Source organism: Oncorhynchus keta, chromosome 5 (assembly GCF_023373465.1).
Source record: "Oncorhynchus keta strain PuntledgeMale-10-30-2019 chromosome 5, Oket_V2, whole genome shotgun sequence".
Classification (NCBI taxonomy): Eukaryota; Metazoa; Chordata; class Actinopteri; order Salmoniformes; family Salmonidae; genus Oncorhynchus; species Oncorhynchus keta.
The window spans coordinates 14,922,295-14,939,396 of record NC_068425.1 but is presented as its reverse complement, the minus strand read 5'-3'; the positions used below and the strand labels follow the sequence as shown (position 1 = coordinate 14,939,396).

Genomic DNA, 17,102 nt, shown 5'->3' with positions numbered 1-17,102 from the left:
CTTGGGCTCTCTCTCTCTCCCTTTCTTCATCTCTCTCTCTCTCTCTCCCTTTCTTCATCTCTCTCTCTCTCTCTCTGGCTAGTTCTATCCCTCTATCTGTCTCAATGTGTTGTCTCTGGGCTATTATTAGAGTAGACTGGCTGGTGGGAGGAAGACTCTGAACTTAGATGCCTCTTGTCATCTTTTTACTTATTGATTATATTCTGCTTTCCAAGCTTCTGGATGAGTGTGTGTGTGTGTGTGTGTGTGTGTGTTTGATTTCAAACCGGAGTGTTAATGTAGTGTATCCTTCTGTGTTAATGTGGGCCATAGGTGCATAACATGTAAGTGCATTATATTTTGTCATGCGTAGGAGTGTATGCAGTCTACATTAATTATGAATGTGCAAACCCATTATATGTTCAAAAAGTCATAGTGCATTGTGTATTTGTATGTGTGTGTGTGTATGTGTGGGGTTAGAGGAGGTGGGAGTGGGTGGGTGTGAGTGCGACCACCCTTTCTGGTAAGGAACATGTTTTACTCTAAACCTCGTTAAATATAGATGGTTATTAATCTTTCATCTGGACCCGTCTGCGTTGGTATCCAGGGAGAAAACCTTAAATACACCCAGCTCTTAGACAATCTCTCTCTTTTCTTCTTCTCCCTTTCCCACTCTCTTTTCCTCTGTCTATCTGTCACATACAAACACCATCACCAAGACGCTAAACTAAATGCAATAACGCAAGAGTGTGGGTGTTTCTTCAGCTCATTGTTATTCATATTGTGTAACAGTTCTGACTTTAAAGGCCCAGTGCGTCAAAATTCTGTTTTAAATGATATTGTACAACAGCTGATGAAACTAACACTGTAAAAGTGTGAAAAAGTCTATGTTATTTCTTGATAGTTGCGGGTTGAAAATACAATCTACACAGGACGTTCTAATCAGCAGGTTTGCATGCTGGGAGTTTGGGCTTTCCATGGTGACATCACCATGCACTAAATAACAAAGAGAGTTCCAAACCTCTGTCAATGACAGCTAGTTTTTAGTTCCCCCCTCCCCACTCAAACTACTCCCAGACAGTCCTAGCTAAATTCGTGCTTGAGAAATAGTAAACAAAAAATTATATATATATGATTTTTGCCCATTTTAATGGAAATCTGTTACAGAAAGGTATTTAATTGTTAACCAGAAATGGTTGGATATTGATATGAAAACAACTGCATTAGGCATTTAAAAAAAGTCTAATAATTGAAAACGCTTTTGTTTTCACTGTCTCAAATGTTCTCCTTCCACTGTTTCTAATGGAAGTCGAAACATAACTTTGGTCTAAAATATGATTTAATGAGAGAGAGAAATAGAACTCCAAAATAGACACCACAGTCAGTCTGAGAAGACATACAATCCTGATTCTCGAAGTCCATGCTCCTCAACAGCGCCCCTACGGTATTCTCTTCCTCCTCTCTATCTTACACCTTTTCCTTCTCCTCACCCTCTCTCATCAGTCACTCTCCATCCCTCTCTCCCACACCAATCTCCCAGCTCCAGTAATAGGAGACTTGAAATCAATAGCACATTAGTCTGGCCGGAAACTCCACTGGAATTAAATATGAATGACTGAGATTGCGGCTCTAGCTACATGCTACTGCGAGAGAGTGAGAGAGAGGCATATGGCCCATAGGGGATATGGGGTTTAGCTGAGTTCTCGCCATACAGACCCATTCTCTTAGCCAGCCCCATAGTGAAATTACTGGGGTGTCTGTTGTCTTGTTCGGTTGAGAAGCATTTGTTGATGCTGTTGTTGTTTACTAGGATCTCCTTTAGCCCGTCATAGGCTAATCATCTGTGACATACATGTTTGTACCAATATTGTTTAGGAGGGTCATTTAGTGCTCTATACTGAACAAGGGCTTTGGCGTAGTTGGACAGTGTGAACAGTGAAAGGGCACGTCACAAAGAGGCGACGGCTAAGGAAGCAAGAAGAATCCGCCAGCCCCGCCCATCCTCCCGTATCAGAGGCAGCAGCACCATTTCAATATGAAAGAGCCCTGTTCAGTTATGAACAGATTGCATCTTACATTTTCAACATTACCTCTGAGGACAATGTGCCCTCCTTTTCATCAAGCTTTCACATCCATTCTGTGCCCTCTCCTAGAAACACTCTCCATATATTTCCTTGTGTCGAGCACCATTTGAATTGCCTGATTTAATATTGTGAAATTAAATTAGTTCCTTTTGCACAGAATGGCTAGATTTTTTATGATGGAAAAGCCTATTATGTGCGTGTGCAAGGTGCAGCTTGCTGGTTTGATGGATACACTAGAGGTAGGGTGTGGTTAGACAGAAGCAGACAGAGTGTCTGCTGGGTATACTGTAGGGGATTAGGGGAGCCGTTGCCTCCAGTAAACTAATGCTCTGTAATCATCTAAGGGTAGATGTTTTTAGGAGCTGTATTTATCCCATCAGAGATGAAGCAGTTGGTTTGTGACAGATGGTATGATATTGTTCCCCTGTACAGCCCACAAGTACAACCCCTCCCTCTCTCTCTATGACAGATGTAGGGGGAGGAACACAGCCCTCTTCTCTTTTCTTTACATTGATTTGGGTGCTTGAACCCTTAGGGACTGGGAGGGGATGATGGTAATGGGGATGAAGGTTTGGTCGTTTCTTGCTGGTCAGATAAATAATCTATAGAGGATACGGTCGAGGGAATCGTAAACACATCGCATGCATTATACTGTACAACATTCTGCATGTCCTCCACCATGAAGCACCCTTAAACAAGGCTGACTTGTGGTAGGCATTAGTGAGGGTAGAACTGTGGATATCCACATAAATCTTGGTTAGTGGGACAGCAATGTAAGCAGCCATGCATGTAATGAAGGCAGGAGAAAGTGGAGCTTCTACTGCTGCTGCTCAGATCGGTGAGTGTGACGCTTCAACCGCAATTTCCCAACACACGTCTTCAATGCCATCCAACATATACTGAAGGCTAAGCTACGGCTCCAGGTTGTTCAACATATCCTGTACCCTGTGTGTATACGGAGTACTAGTGCACTGCATTATGAAATCATTTAGCTAGCATCATGATTTACTTTGTTAAATGGCTCTCTGTCTACTAGCCATATCTCCAGAAGTGGAGGGATGTGTACTGGCAACTGGGGGATATAGATTTCTGCATTCTACAGTAACTAACCATATTTGAAAGGATTTTAGCAGTGATTATCCAACCCCCCTGCTTCCCCAACCTCTTAATGGTAAAACAAGTTCCATTAAAGTCCTAACAGCTGTCCGGTGGGGGTGGCAGATGAGGCCGAGTGCTGCACCTCTCCTCTAGCTCCCTGAAGGGTCAGGGGTCAGTCCAAGGGTAGAGGTTCGAGAAAACACTCTCCTGAAGATGCAACGTGTTGATGCCTTTCGAGCCACACAATCAAATAAGCATCTGCCTGCCCCTCATTGGAGGACAGCAAGAGATACTACTGCACATTAGCTTGAACGTTATGGATTATAGCTATTGTCATGACGGGTAATTCCTTCATCATCAGTGTTCAGCTTGTGAAGGTGATGGTGAACCTGATACCATTATGTCATCCTTGGTAAACACTTGACTTATAGTCAACAGGTGTAATGCTTCATTACTTGTTATGAGCCTGTCTGTCTGTATGAGCCTGTCTTATTATGTTTAATTTCTTTGCATTTGTTGTTTCTTGATTTAGTTTCGTACATGTAGCCAATTATACAGAATCTCTGTATATTGATAAACCTTTTAGTATGTAATTTTCGCATGTTTGTTTTCCTCCCCCAACATGTGGTTTTGCTAAATTGTGAGAGCTTTCATATGTAAAAACACTAGAGGTTTGTTCTTCCTTTTCTCCCCCTCAGCACTTAATATCGTAAAAGCCTTTTTATGGCTGCTGAAGTAATGTCCTGGAGCTGGGCCACAGTGAGCAAGTGGTTAATGATTTTAATGGGACCCCCCTCCCTCTCTCCAGGCCGGTAGGGAGAGGTAGAGGGGAGGGGGTGGAGATGGGGCGTGCTCTGGGCATGGGCACGTGGTGGGCGAGCAGGTGGATGACGGGCAGCTGAGGAGTGGATTCTGGGGGAAGTGACATCCATTTTGAAGGACTCTTGGGGTTGTGAGAAACCCCTGAAAAAAAGCTAAGCCCATCTGGAAGTGAGGTGGGGGCTGTTGTGTGAAAGAGATCCAGTGGGTGGTGTCTGACACGCTCTCTTTTGTTCTTTGGTAATGCAGTAGGGATGGAAGGGGTGGGGGGGCTCTCTCGGCTGTGGGGGAGGGGCAGCAACTCGAACAATAGTGCCGGTCTAGGAATTGAAAGCCTTCGATGAACAGAGGAGGGCTAAGGAGGAGAGAAAAGAAGGAGGCTAGAGAGGTGGGAAGAATAGAGCAGGCGTAGGTACTGTCGACTGACAGTATTAATCATTGCTATGCGAACAAACACAATGCAAGGGCACCACAATGTCACTGCCAAACATTCGAGCGCTTCATTAAATTGTTGATTATTGTGTATAGTATTTGCTAGACATTCTACTGCACTGTTGGAGCTAGTAACATAAACATTTCACTGCACCTGCTATAACACCTGCAAATCTGTGCACGCGACCAATAAACTTTGATTGGATACTGACATTTAATTCCCAAATATGACATCAGCGTGATATTTATAGATTTGTCTGACAGTGTATCTAAGCTTGATGGTAATGATGGCTGCATTGTAGTGGGCAAGATGCTTTTATGTAATATCCAATTAAATGTCCAATTAGTAATGTGTTCTGACTTACCAATGGGGAAAAGGATCATGATGATCTACATTGTCTGGTTGTCATGATGCAAGCTCATAGTGGTCTACATTGTCTGGTTGTCATGACAGAAGCTCATAGTGGTCTACATTGTCTGGTTGTCATGATGCAAGCTCATAGTGGTCTACATTGTCTGGTTGTCATGACAGAAGCTCACAGTGGTCTACATTGTCTGGTTGTCATGATGGAAGCTCATAGTGGTCTACATTGTCTGGTTGTCATGACAGAAGCTCATAGTGGTCTACATTGTCTGGTTGTCATGACAGAAGCTCACAGTGGTCTACATTGTCTGGTTGTCATGATGGAAGCTCATAGTGGTCTACATTGTCTGGTTGTCATGATGGAAGCTCATAGTGGTCTACATTGTCTGGTTGTCATGACAGAAGCTCATTGTGGTCTACATTGTCTGGTTGTCATGACAGAAGCTCATTGTGGTCTACATTGTCTGGTTGTCATGACAGAAGCTCATAGTGGTCTACATTGTCTGGTTGTCATGATGGAAGCTCATAGTGGTCTACATTGTCTGGTTGTCATGATGGAAGCTCATAGTGGTCTACATTGTCTGGTTGTCATGATGGAAGCTCATAGTGGTCTACATTGTCTGGTTGTCATGATGGAAGCTCATAGTGGTCTACATTGTCTGGTTGTCATGATGGAAGCTCATATTAGTCTACATTGTCTGGTTATCACGATGGAAGCTCATTGTGGTTTACATTGTGATTGTCATGATGGAAGCTCATAGTGGTCTACATTGTCTGGCTCAGTGACTCTTGACCACCTGAGAAAACACATTACAAATACAATACCTAGGCTCTCACAATGTCTAATGCACACATGTTGCCTTGTAAGGCAATACTCTTCATTCTTCATTCTCAGGACAACCATGGTAGAGAAAGGGCTAGTGTGGGCATTGTAGTGGAAGCAGTGGACCTACATAGAAGAGAGATAGAAAGTGAGATTAATTTGTCTTCATTAACATGGTCTCTGGCCCAGACTCCTGCCTGCTGTTAGCACTGAACCTGCCTGCTACCCTGCTCTACTCTGAGAGAGGTTGGTTCCATGCACACACAAATCCCCAAGATGTCTGTCCTTCCTCTGCTACAGCTTCAGCCTCTGTCTGTCATTCAAGGTTAATTTATCCACCCCCTCCCCCCCCTCTCTCTCTTTCTCTCTCCGTCTCTCATTTTTCATAAACCTCCATACTCCCCATTATTCATCTGGCATCTTGCAGATAGAGCAGAGCGGGAGCTGAGTACCTGCAGCAGCATGCCAGGCAGGCTGCTTTCCCTGGTGCTGAATTGGTGGACCATGGGGAAGAGGGAGAGTGAGGAGGGGTGGGGGTGGGGTTGCAGCAGGCAACTATTTGGTTATACTTTACTGATGGAGGAGATTGGGGTGGGGAATGAAGGCAGACAAAGCGGAGGGAGTGGTTTTACAGTAAATTGACAAGTGGTTCCTGTGGAGAAGGATCGATAAGAGAAGGAGAGAGGGAGAGAGATACATAAAAACAATACTTACCTTACTAGCTCTGACTTTGCTGAGAGCTACTTTGAGGAAGCATGTACTTACTATGACTGGGACATGTGGTTGTCCCACCGAGCTATCTTAAGATGAATGGACTAACTGTAAGTCGCTCTGGATCACTCAAATGTCAAATGTAAATACAATAATGCATTGATTAATTTCCCATTTAGTGTTACCTGCTAATTTCAATTTGAGATGAAAGATGGACCAGCTATAAGACATCAGGGACAACCCTGTGGGGACACATTGTGTCCTGAACTTTGGTGTACCTCCTTTTCATTTGCTTCATTGTAAGTAATTTGATTCCATTTGAAAGGAGGCCATCTCCTTTGGGTCTTAATTTAGACCAACGTTTGTCGTCTATCAACTGAAAGGCTACAAAGAAAATCAGAAACTGCAAGATAACGCTACAATCAGAGTCTGTCACTACAGTGCTAGTTCTGTTGAGCTCCATGGACCACGAAATCAGAAATCAGAAAGAATCATGAATCTGAAGACCCGCCCTTCTTAGAGAGGAGGCGTGGGCCCTACCCCTTTCCCCACAATCATGGTGAACATCTCCCTCTGCTGGTCAACAGTTAGTAAAGCACCCTTGCTGAAGGGAGAGGCAGCATTTTGCCTCCTGGCTGACGAGGGAAATGTGATACAGTATATTACATAGATTCCCTCCAAGAGGGGATAATGGAATAAACATGAAATACTTGAGCATGTTTTGAAAATGACTGTGAGGTAAACATATGCTGCTGCTGTAGAGATACACCTAGAGGAACTAACCATTTAGGGGATGGGCATATGATCATAATACATATTCATCCCAAATATGAACACACTATCCTTGTGTAGTGTGAAGAGTATTCTAATGCACACAACATTATCGAGGTAGATAAATGATTTAAAAGGTGTAAATTAGCACACCACAATGTAGCACCGCTGAATTATAGGGCCAGTACACATCCTCTTAGATAGAGGTTGTATGCACATGCCAGACATAATTAACAGGATTAGATCTACTTAACCAAATGACGAATGAAATGGCTCCCTCCCTGGTAAAAGACAGATTATTTTTTTCAGCAATTGGATTAGTTGACCGCCGGGTGAGGAAAATGGGAATCAGACGACAGTCATCTGTCTCTTTGACACAGGCCTAGGTCTATTGGCTCAAAAAAGCCTAGCAGTTGAACAGTAGTCTATAAATCTATTTAATCCCTAGCCGGCTTGCCTAGTACTTCACAACCCAACCTTTTCTCTTGATAGCATTGCTTGATAGCTTACCATCCTCTTCAACCTCCTTGAGCTAAAAAAAAATATTGACCTTGTTCAGGTGCCACCTGCCTACTGTGTTGCACCTGCCTACTTACATCACTGCAGATTTCCCAATTCCCCAATGGGTGCATAGAAACAAAAAAATGGCCTACTGCAGATCCATATCCGTATTATAGGCCTGTAATGTATGCAGTGTGATTTATGAATTTATGCATTAGTTGTAGTGTTTTGCTTTTGTTTTGACAGGTAGCTAGGACAACAAAACTGTCAACAGATGACACACCTACGGGCCTTGACGTTGTGTTTTTCACTTGGTATACATGTTGAACTAAAGTAGGTCTCGCTGTTCAGCAAACGTACTCAGTTTTCACACTAATGAAACCCCAACTGTTGAGGATATGGGCCATTCGCGGGCGTGTGACAGCGTTACTGAAACCGGTCAGGTGAGAATTTTGAATGCACTGCGGACGATCCCATACAACACAACCTTGTATTTCTGCTCCCAACCACTAGGAGGAACACTGGGATAGGCACCGTGGCGTGGTGATACAAGGAAGCGAACTCCAGCAGGACAACAAAAGTATCGAAGTGCAGGAGTGTGTGAGAGAGAGAGAATAGTTCGAAGACTACACTAAATGGGGACGCGAAATGGCATCTTCAACCAACGAGAGGAGGGCATTTGCTCATAAAATTAATCGGTGAGACTCATAATTTGTATGTACTCTGTAGGACAGCTAGTTCGCCTGACATGACGGACATACCGAGTAGTGCAGGATTTAAGGGCATCACTGATCGTAAACCGCGCAGACTGAATAGGAACTGAGACAGACGGAGGCCAGTCTATTGTTCAGCATATGGACTTCGATTTAAATGTGAATTTATCATTCACCCTGCCATTGTTTAGAAAATTAAAACGATTTTTCATAACTTGCGATTGTTTCTTTGTTGCACACACAGATAACGTTAACTAGATCACAGTTCTCATTTTGCTGGTAGGCTGACACTCGAACCATCCAACATGTTGGCTACTAGTTACCTAAATTACTGTATTTTACATTATCTTGAGGAGCCACAGGTAAAATGGATAAAAAAAACTATAATTGGTAGTTATCTAGTCATACCAGCCGTTGAATTCGCTTTCCCGTCGACCTGTGGGATAACAAGGCGTGGGTTGGGTTACTCTAATATTGTTGCGCTGCAAATGAACTCCGCTCGATCCTCTGTGCTGTCACTCCTAGTTCAAGTCATACTGTGTAGAACTCTTCCTGGGGATAGGTCTGTAGATGGAACTGAAACGTCTAGTTCTTATGGAGTTCTGCTACACAATGAAATCAGAAGTAGGCAAGACGGAGTTCCCCTTTTCCTGTGGAAAAGTCAAGTAGCCGAGGACAGTATCTTTATTATTATCCACAGAGTTAGATCAGACCTATAGCCGAAATATCACCTTGCATGACATGATGCATTTTCCTGTTCCACCATTGTTGAGCTCATACTTGTGTTCATCAAAGCCTTGATCAGGGAACGGCATACTAAGCCATTGTTGCGTGGTGGGTGGGTGGGTATAGGCAATACATGCTAATAGCAGGTGTCGTTCCGCCCCGTCACACACAAACACACACTTCCAGAAAAAAAGCACTAGCCTAGCTGTTCACCTTGCAGCCTTCATAGAATCGTCTGAGAACCTCCTTCATATTATGGGTGCGTGGCCCTTGGAGGCTCCTGAGAGCAGACTGGATATTTTATTAGAGACATGCAGGTGAACATGTCACATCAAAACCAACAGGGAGGAAATCTCAATGACATCTTGGAATGTCAGCATTCCAGTACGAAACAGTTAACACCTCAACAGGCCCATAACTTGCGTCTCGTATTATGACTTTCCGACTGGCGCATACCAGACTTATTATACTCACTATAGTATGTACCCATGTTTCTCACTCTCACATGATTATCATATTGAGTTAGCCTAGCTAATGGTGAATGGTGCTGTTCCCTCTGAATGTTGACTGGCAGCCTACTAGTTCAAATTGTAGCAGCTAACCTACTACTAGGCTATTGCCTAACTTAGTAGTAACCGAGTAGAGTGCTGAATTCAACAGCTTAGGCCTAATCATTGCTACAGTTTCTCCTCTCTCCCCAACTCTGTTATCGTCCAGTCCTTTCTCTCTCCCTCTCCTCAGTGGGAGCCAGTCCATTGTATCGGTTCAGGATGCAGGAAAGGGTGTGACAGGGTGTTCCGCCTATTACCCTTGGAGGCGATAGCTTTTCCTTTATCCTGTCTAAAGTGGGGATTGGAAAAGGTAGCACATTTTAATGGTAGAACAACACTATCACAAACATATTGTTGTGACTGACGCCTCTGTCCAAAGATTGTTGTAAGAGTTCCAGCTTAAAAGGGTTGTGTGATTTGGGGTATCAGAGTTATTTCTGGGGGATGTAGGATGTCATGGGGGAAATGACATTTGAGGGTCTCCTTTTGAAGCAGAGAGCAGTAGCATTTAACATGTGGAATGAAGACATAGTTTGACCACAGCGACCGTGACCAGGGAATTCCGGAAGCGTTATGTGTGCGTGCAACTGTGCATGTCTGTGTCTGAGAGTATGAGATGGCCAGTCCGTTATAAGTTTGTTGAAGAGCAGCTGCATGCTGTGTCTCTGAGAGGATTGGGGGCCTAGTTTGACTTTGTCCCCCCTCTCTAAGCCTCCCATTTGCTATTAGTCCATAAAGGTCCAGGCCAGGGGCAGTGAGAGAGTTATGGCTCTCTGCCTGGTTTCTGTACTAGGCCCACCACTCCTCTCATCTCCCACAGATCCGGCTTGACTCCCATTCACAACAGCTGATGGCATTCAGCACTGCTTCTAGTACCAGCTGCTGGGGACTGGGTCGTGGGGAGAGAATGGATAGCATACATGGCGGCTCACATCTGATAAGAAGTCAAAACTGGAAAGCTATTATGAAATCTAAGGCAGGCACATAATTACGTATAAAACACATCCATCTAGCATTACGTCTGGGAGTAGCCTACATATTCATAATGGTTTCAAGCAGGGTTAACTCTGGGTTATCAGCAGCAAGGGTTTTGTTTGGCTTATGTTAATTGGCTTATTTGCATGTGCATGATAATGGTGAGGCAATTCGATTTTTGGCACCTCGCTGGAGAGATTTTAGCTGAGTATCTAGATTATGGAGCATATTTGCATACGAATCTAACGCGTGCAATTTTGGACATCAAATTAGTAGTTGAGTTGTACTCAATTTAGTTGTACTCTATCCACTGACAGAAGGATTGCTATTCTGGTATTTATTATGTCTAGACTTGTTTCTGTTTGGCTTCCTGAAGATACAGCTGTGAATGAAAAACAGTTTTCCCCCTGTTTGAGCGTAACTGAACTCTACCATTTCCTGTCCGTCTCTGTCAGGACGGTGGCTGCAGAGGTCAGGAAGCAGGTATCCAGGGAGTACGGCTCCCCTCAGCTGTCCAAGAAACGAGGAGCACACCAACCTGTAAGTAGCTGTGTGTTTTCTGTTGTTAGGTATATCACCTTGTCTTAGGTCAAACATGAGGATGGACTTTCTACGGATGAGTTGAATTTACTGCTTTGGAAACAAACAACTTTTAAGGAGGTCATCAACCACTTAGGATGTCATCTATTTGTGTATAAAAATGTGAGCTCTCATTGAAGTGTGCTCTCATTGAAGTGGAGCCAGTGTCTATGTATATGACTTGCCTAGTTAAATACAGGTTACATAAAAAGGTGTGTCAAAAGTAGGCGACGTAGGCGACGTAGGCGCGTAGGCGACGTAGGCGCGTAGGCGACGTAGGCGACGTAGGCGACGTAGGCCAAGTAGGCGACGTAGGCCAAGTAGGCGACGTAGGCCAAGTAGGCCAAGTAGGCGACGTAGGCCAAGTAGGCCAAGTAGGCGACGTAGGCAAAGTAGGCAAAGTAGGCGACGTAGGCGACGTAGGCAAAGTAGGCGACGTAGGCCAAGTAGGCCAAGTAGGCGACATAGGCCAAGTAGGCCAAGTAGGCGACGTAGGCAAAGTAGGCAAAGTAGGCGACGTAGGCGACGTAGGCAAAGTAGGCGACGTAGGCAAAGTAGGCGACGTAGGCAAAGTAGGCGACGTAGGCAAAGTAGGCGACGTAGGCAAAGTAGGCGACGTAGGTGACGTAAGCAAAGTAGGCAAAGTAGGTGACGTAAGCAAAGTAGGCAAAGTAGGTGACGTAGGCAAAGTAGGCAAAGTAGGCGACGTAGGCAAAGTAGGCAAAGTAGGCGACGTAGGCAAAGTAGGCGACGTAGACAAAGTAGGCGACGTAGGCAAAGTAGGCGACGTAGGCAAAGTAGGCGACGTAGGCAAAGTAGGCGACGTAGGCAAAGTAGGCGACGTAGGCAAAGTAGGCGACGTAGGCAAAGTAGGCGACGTAGGCGACGTAGGCAAAGTAGGCGACGTAGGCAAAGTAGGCGACGTAGGCAAAGTAGGCGACGTAGGCAAAGTAGGCGACGTAGGCAAAGTAGGCGACGTAGGCAAAGTAGGCGACGTAGGCAAAGTAGGCGACGTAGGCAAAGTAGGCGACGTAGGCGACGTAGGCAAAGTAGGCGACGTAGGCAAAGTAGGCGACGTAGGCAAAGTAGGCGACGTAGGCAAAGTAGGCGACGTAGGCTTAATCACTCATATTATCCATCTCTCTTCTTTGCTCACCATCTCGGTGTAGCTTGTGGTCCTGGTGGAATGTTCAGGTGTATGAATATAATGCTTCTCCGGGGCTGCGTTCAGAACATAACTTTTACATTGAACAGAAACGGTGCTCTACTGAATGACCAGTTGAGGTTCAAAATGCACCGCTGCCCTTTTTAAATATGTCACTCGTTGCTTCAAGGCACACCCACCGAACGGAGCAAACCCAGCTCGGTCTGTTTAAGGAAACGTGTCGCTCAGTACAAACTGTTCCGCAAATGTTCAAGCAAACGGAATGCACCTCAGGTATTGATTGTTGTGTGTTATTGATTGATTGATTGATTGGTTGTCAGGTGCCGCTGACAGAGGTGGTGGAGCCTGTGGACTATGAGGAGTATGTGAGTAGCCACGCCCCTGGGGCGGAGCCTGGCCCCCTCAGACAGCTGATGGAGTTCCCCCCAGATGACCTGGAGCTCCTCCTACAGGACAGAGAGTGTACTACACTGGAGCCCCCTCTGCCCGAGGAGGAGTGAGTCACACTAACACACATACTATGTACATTATTTACAGTACACACAGCAGTGTTTCCCCTATCATTATGGCCCCTTGCTTAGCTCTGTTTCCACCTGCCTAAAAGAGTTTGGCTTCAATGGGTTTCAAATGGTCATTTTGGAGACAGGGGTCTGGATGTTGTGTTGAATTCCTTTGTGCCCCGCCTAGAAAAGAATCTAGAGGGTAAGACTGACACACACATGCTCACACACATAACTAGGACTTCTTGACACACTTTACACAGCATTGTCATTCTACTGGACTGGCAGAACACCCTGTACCTTTCTTATGCCATTGTAATATTTATGTCATACTATATAATTCATGTGTTTTTTCCACAGCACCTTTGACCCAAGAGTGAGAGATGCCTTGGCTGTCTACACAGATGACTGGTTGATCATTCAGAGGAAGTGAGTGTCCCTCTATCATGTGTTCCATGCCTCCCTCTTTTCCATTCCTTTATCCACATTGATTTACAATTGATTTGGTTGCAATGGTGCCCATGATGTGCATTATCTCTGTGATTTTAAAGATGAGGATAATGTATTTTGCCTTGTCTGTAGGTATCAGCGTTATAGTACAACCCACACCCCCCATAACTCTGAGCGCCAGAGGGAGAGGCAGCGGGGGCTGGTTAAGCAGACCTTTGAACTGGACGAGGCTGCGGCCACTGACCGCCAGGATGACCAGGATGATGCTAAGCGGCGGTCAGTCTCTCTGGATGACACGCCCCGGGGTAGCTGGGCCTCCAGTATTTTTGACCTGAAGAACTCGTCGCCGGACGCCCTGCTGACCTCGGTGCTAGAGCGCACAGCTGCAGAGGACATGGACCGCCGCAACGCTGAGGCCCGCCTGCAGGGGCGCCACTCTGACCTGCTGGGACTCTTCCCCCCTCCCGACGAGGTCAGTCCCAAATAATAATATTATCATCCATTCACTATTCACTTCTGTTCGGCTCAGTTGTTGCTCAGCATGTGTTGCTGAAGTGCTAGCTGACTTTGTGTAGAATGATATAGCTATAACATAGAAAGCTATGGAAACTATATCAAAACTTAATTATATATATATATATATATATAATATAAAAATGTTTCAAAGTTAATTACAGGCAGTTCCACCATAGACATTGAACCACATCAATGAAGTGGATGTACAGTACCATGGCCTTCTCCCCAGCCATGTGACCATCTGTTTGTGTATCTTGCCTCTTAGGGCTGGGCGATATGGCCAAAATATAATATTAAGGTATTTGAAAAATATATAATGTTTTTAGGGTATTTGACGTTATTTTATATTTTTGATTAATTAAAGTTCTACATTTGCTTTAAGTAGTGCGTGACCCTAGGGTGGCAACACATACAGTTAATTTGGAAAGTATTCAAACCCCTTCACTTTTTCCACATTTTGTTACGTTACAGCCTTCTAAAATGTATTCAATTAAATAAAAAAATATTCCTCATCAGTTTACACACAATAACCCATAATGACAAAGAGAGAACATTGTTTTTTACATTTTTGTAAGTGTATTAATATATAAGTATTAAGACCCTTTGCTATAAGACTAGAAATGTCGCTCAGGTGCATCCTGTTTCCATTCATCATCCTTGAGATGTTTCTACAACTTGATTGGGGTCCCCATTTTGAAAATTCAATTGATTGGACATGATTTGGAAAGGCACACACCTGTCTATATAAGGTCCCACAGTTGACAGTGCCAAGCAATGAGGTCGAAGGAATTGTCGGTAGAGCTCCGAGACAGGATTGTGTCACAGTGGCCTCCATCATTCTTAAATGGAAGAAGTTTGGAATCACCAAGACATTTCCTAGAGCTGACCGCCCGGCCAAACTGAGCAATCGGGGGAGAAGGGCCTTGTTCAGGGAGGTGACCAAGAACCTGATGGTCCTTCTGACAGAGCTCCAGAGTTCCTCTGTGGAGATCACAGAACCTTCCAGAAGGACAACCATCTCTGCATCACTCCACCAATACGGCCTTTATGGTAGGGTGGCCAGACAAAAGCCACTCCTCAGTAAAAGGCACATGACAGCCCGCTTAGAGTTTGCTAAACGCCACCTAAAGACTCTCAGACCATGAGAAACAAGATTCTCTGTTCTGATGAAACCAAGATTGAACTCTTTGGCCTGAATGCCAAGCGTCACATCTGGAGGAAACCTGGCACCATCCCTACGGTGAAGCATGGTGGTGGCAGCATCATACTGTGGCAGGGACTGGGAGACTAGTCAGGAAAGAGGGAAAGATGAACAGAGCAAAGTACAGAAGTGATCCTTGATGAAAATCTGCTCTGGACCTCAGACTGGGGTGAAGGTTCACCTTCCAACAGGACAATTCAGGAGTGGCTTCGGGACAAGTCTCTGAATGTCCTTGAGTGACCCAGCCAGAGCCCGGACTTGTACCCGATCGAACATCTCTGGAGAGACCTGAAAATAGCTGTGCAGTGACACTCCCTATCAAACCTGACAGAGCTTGAGAGGATCTGAAGAGAAGAATGGGAGACACTCCCCTAAAACAAGTATGCCAAGCTTGTTGTGTCATACCCAAGAACACTCAGGCTGTAATCCTGAGTGTAAGTCCAGGGGTTTGGATACTTTCCTGAAAGCACTGTACATTCTAAGTAATTTCAATGGATCTTTCTCCATTCTGATTGTTTTATACTGTTCTATTCAACTTCAACCAATTATTTCCATAAATTTCTGCACTCATTTGAGAATTCCCACACTACCACGTAGGGCTGCATGATATGGGCAAACGATCTAGGCCTTATGTTTTACAAAATGTTACAATTGCACTTGTGTGAACATTAAAAAACAATTACATGTATTTTTTATTTTTTTTAACTAAGCAAGTCGGTTAAGAACAAATTCTTATTTACAATGATGGCCAAACCCGGACGACACTGGGCCAATTGTGTGCCACCCTATGGGACTCCCAATCACGGCCGGATGTGATACAGCCTGGATTTGAACCAGGGACTGTAGTGACACCTCTTGCACCGAGATGCGGTGCCTTAGATCGCTTCGCCACTCGGGAACTGTTGGAGTCATGGAAATAGAATGATTATTCTAATTCTGTAGTTTGAATATGATAGTGGCACTTTGAATACAAAGTGTTGTTTGACATGACAATGAATGAAAAATGCAAGGGAGGAGTTATTGTGACGGAGTAGGAACCAAATTGTTTGGTAAGTGTTTCCTAGGGGACCCTATAATCTTTGGCTACTTTGAATGTTTTAATTTAGCTACTTCATGTAGTTAACATTCATGCTTCGCTTTTTCCTCTTTGATTTAGAAGATACTGTTGCACAGACAACATGCTGATTGAGGTATACACCATCCCTGGTATTATCGGGCTGTATAACTAGTTATGTTTGTTCTGATTCAGTACAGTTATTAGCCAGTTAACTAGTGATTAGCGTTAGCGACTAACGTAATTTAGGTCCAACTTGCTAAGAAAAGACAAACGAGATGTCGTGTAATAGTGTAATTCTGGAACCCTAGTTATTTTATATTAAGAAGCAAATAGAAAATCGCTGTCATCAACATTGTCATTACGAGCATTTCGCTACGCCCGCAATAACATCTGCTAAATTCTGTGCCATTTTGTGTACTTCTGGCCCTTCTTTGGACACTGTTAACTATGCCATACAACTCTCCTTCCGTGGCCTCCAACTGCCCTTAAATGCAAGTAAAACTAAATGCATGCTCTTCAACCGATCGCTGCCCACACCTGCCCGCCCATCCAGCATCACTACTCTGGATGGTTCTGACTTAGAATATGTGGACAACTACAAATACCTAGGTGTCTGGTTAGACTGTAAACTCTCCTTCCAGACTCACATTAAGCATCTCCAATCCAAAATTACATCTAGAATTGGCTTCCTATTTCGCAAACAAAGCAACAAAGCATCCTTCACTCATGCTGCCAAACACCCTCGTAAAACTGACTATTGTATAAATAAATTGGATGCAGTCTATCACAGTGCAATCCGTTTTGTCACCAAAGCCCCATATACTACCCACCACTGCGACCTGTACGCTCTCGTTGGCTGGCCCTTGCTTCATACTCATTGCCAAACCCACTGGCTCTAGGTCATCTACAAGTCTTTGCTAGGTAAAGCCCCACCTTATCTCAGCTCACTGGTCACCATAGCAGCACCCACATGTAGCACGCTCTCCAGCAGGTATATTTCACTGGTTACCCCCAAAGCCAATTCCTCCTTTGGCTGCCTTTCCAGTTCTCTGCTGCCAATGACTGGAACGAACTGCAAAAATCACTG

General features: G+C 44.5%; 1 protein-coding gene across 9 annotated transcripts in view; it reads left to right on the top strand.

Annotated features, from left to right (window-relative positions):
• The first annotated feature begins 8,111 nt into the window (after positions 1 to 8,111).
• Positions 8,112 to 17,102, top strand: part of LOC118365789 (dedicator of cytokinesis protein 7-like) — a 54,134-nt gene continuing 45,143 nt past the window's right edge. For 8 of the 9 annotated variants that reach the window (XM_052518803.1, XM_052518801.1, XM_052518802.1 and 5 more), the window contains exons 1-5: positions 8,113 to 8,280; positions 11,003 to 11,087; positions 12,612 to 12,787; positions 13,152 to 13,220; positions 13,374 to 13,713. In XM_052518803.1, the coding sequence (XP_052374763.1) occupies positions 8,231 to 8,280; positions 11,003 to 11,087; positions 12,612 to 12,787; positions 13,152 to 13,220; positions 13,374 to 13,713 (720 nt within the window). In that variant the 5' untranslated portion in view covers positions 8,113 to 8,230. Of the gene's footprint in view, positions 8,281 to 11,002; positions 11,088 to 12,611; positions 12,788 to 13,151; positions 13,221 to 13,373; positions 13,714 to 17,102 lie in introns of all 9 variants that reach the window. The other variant, XM_052518795.1, reaches the window with a different exon arrangement.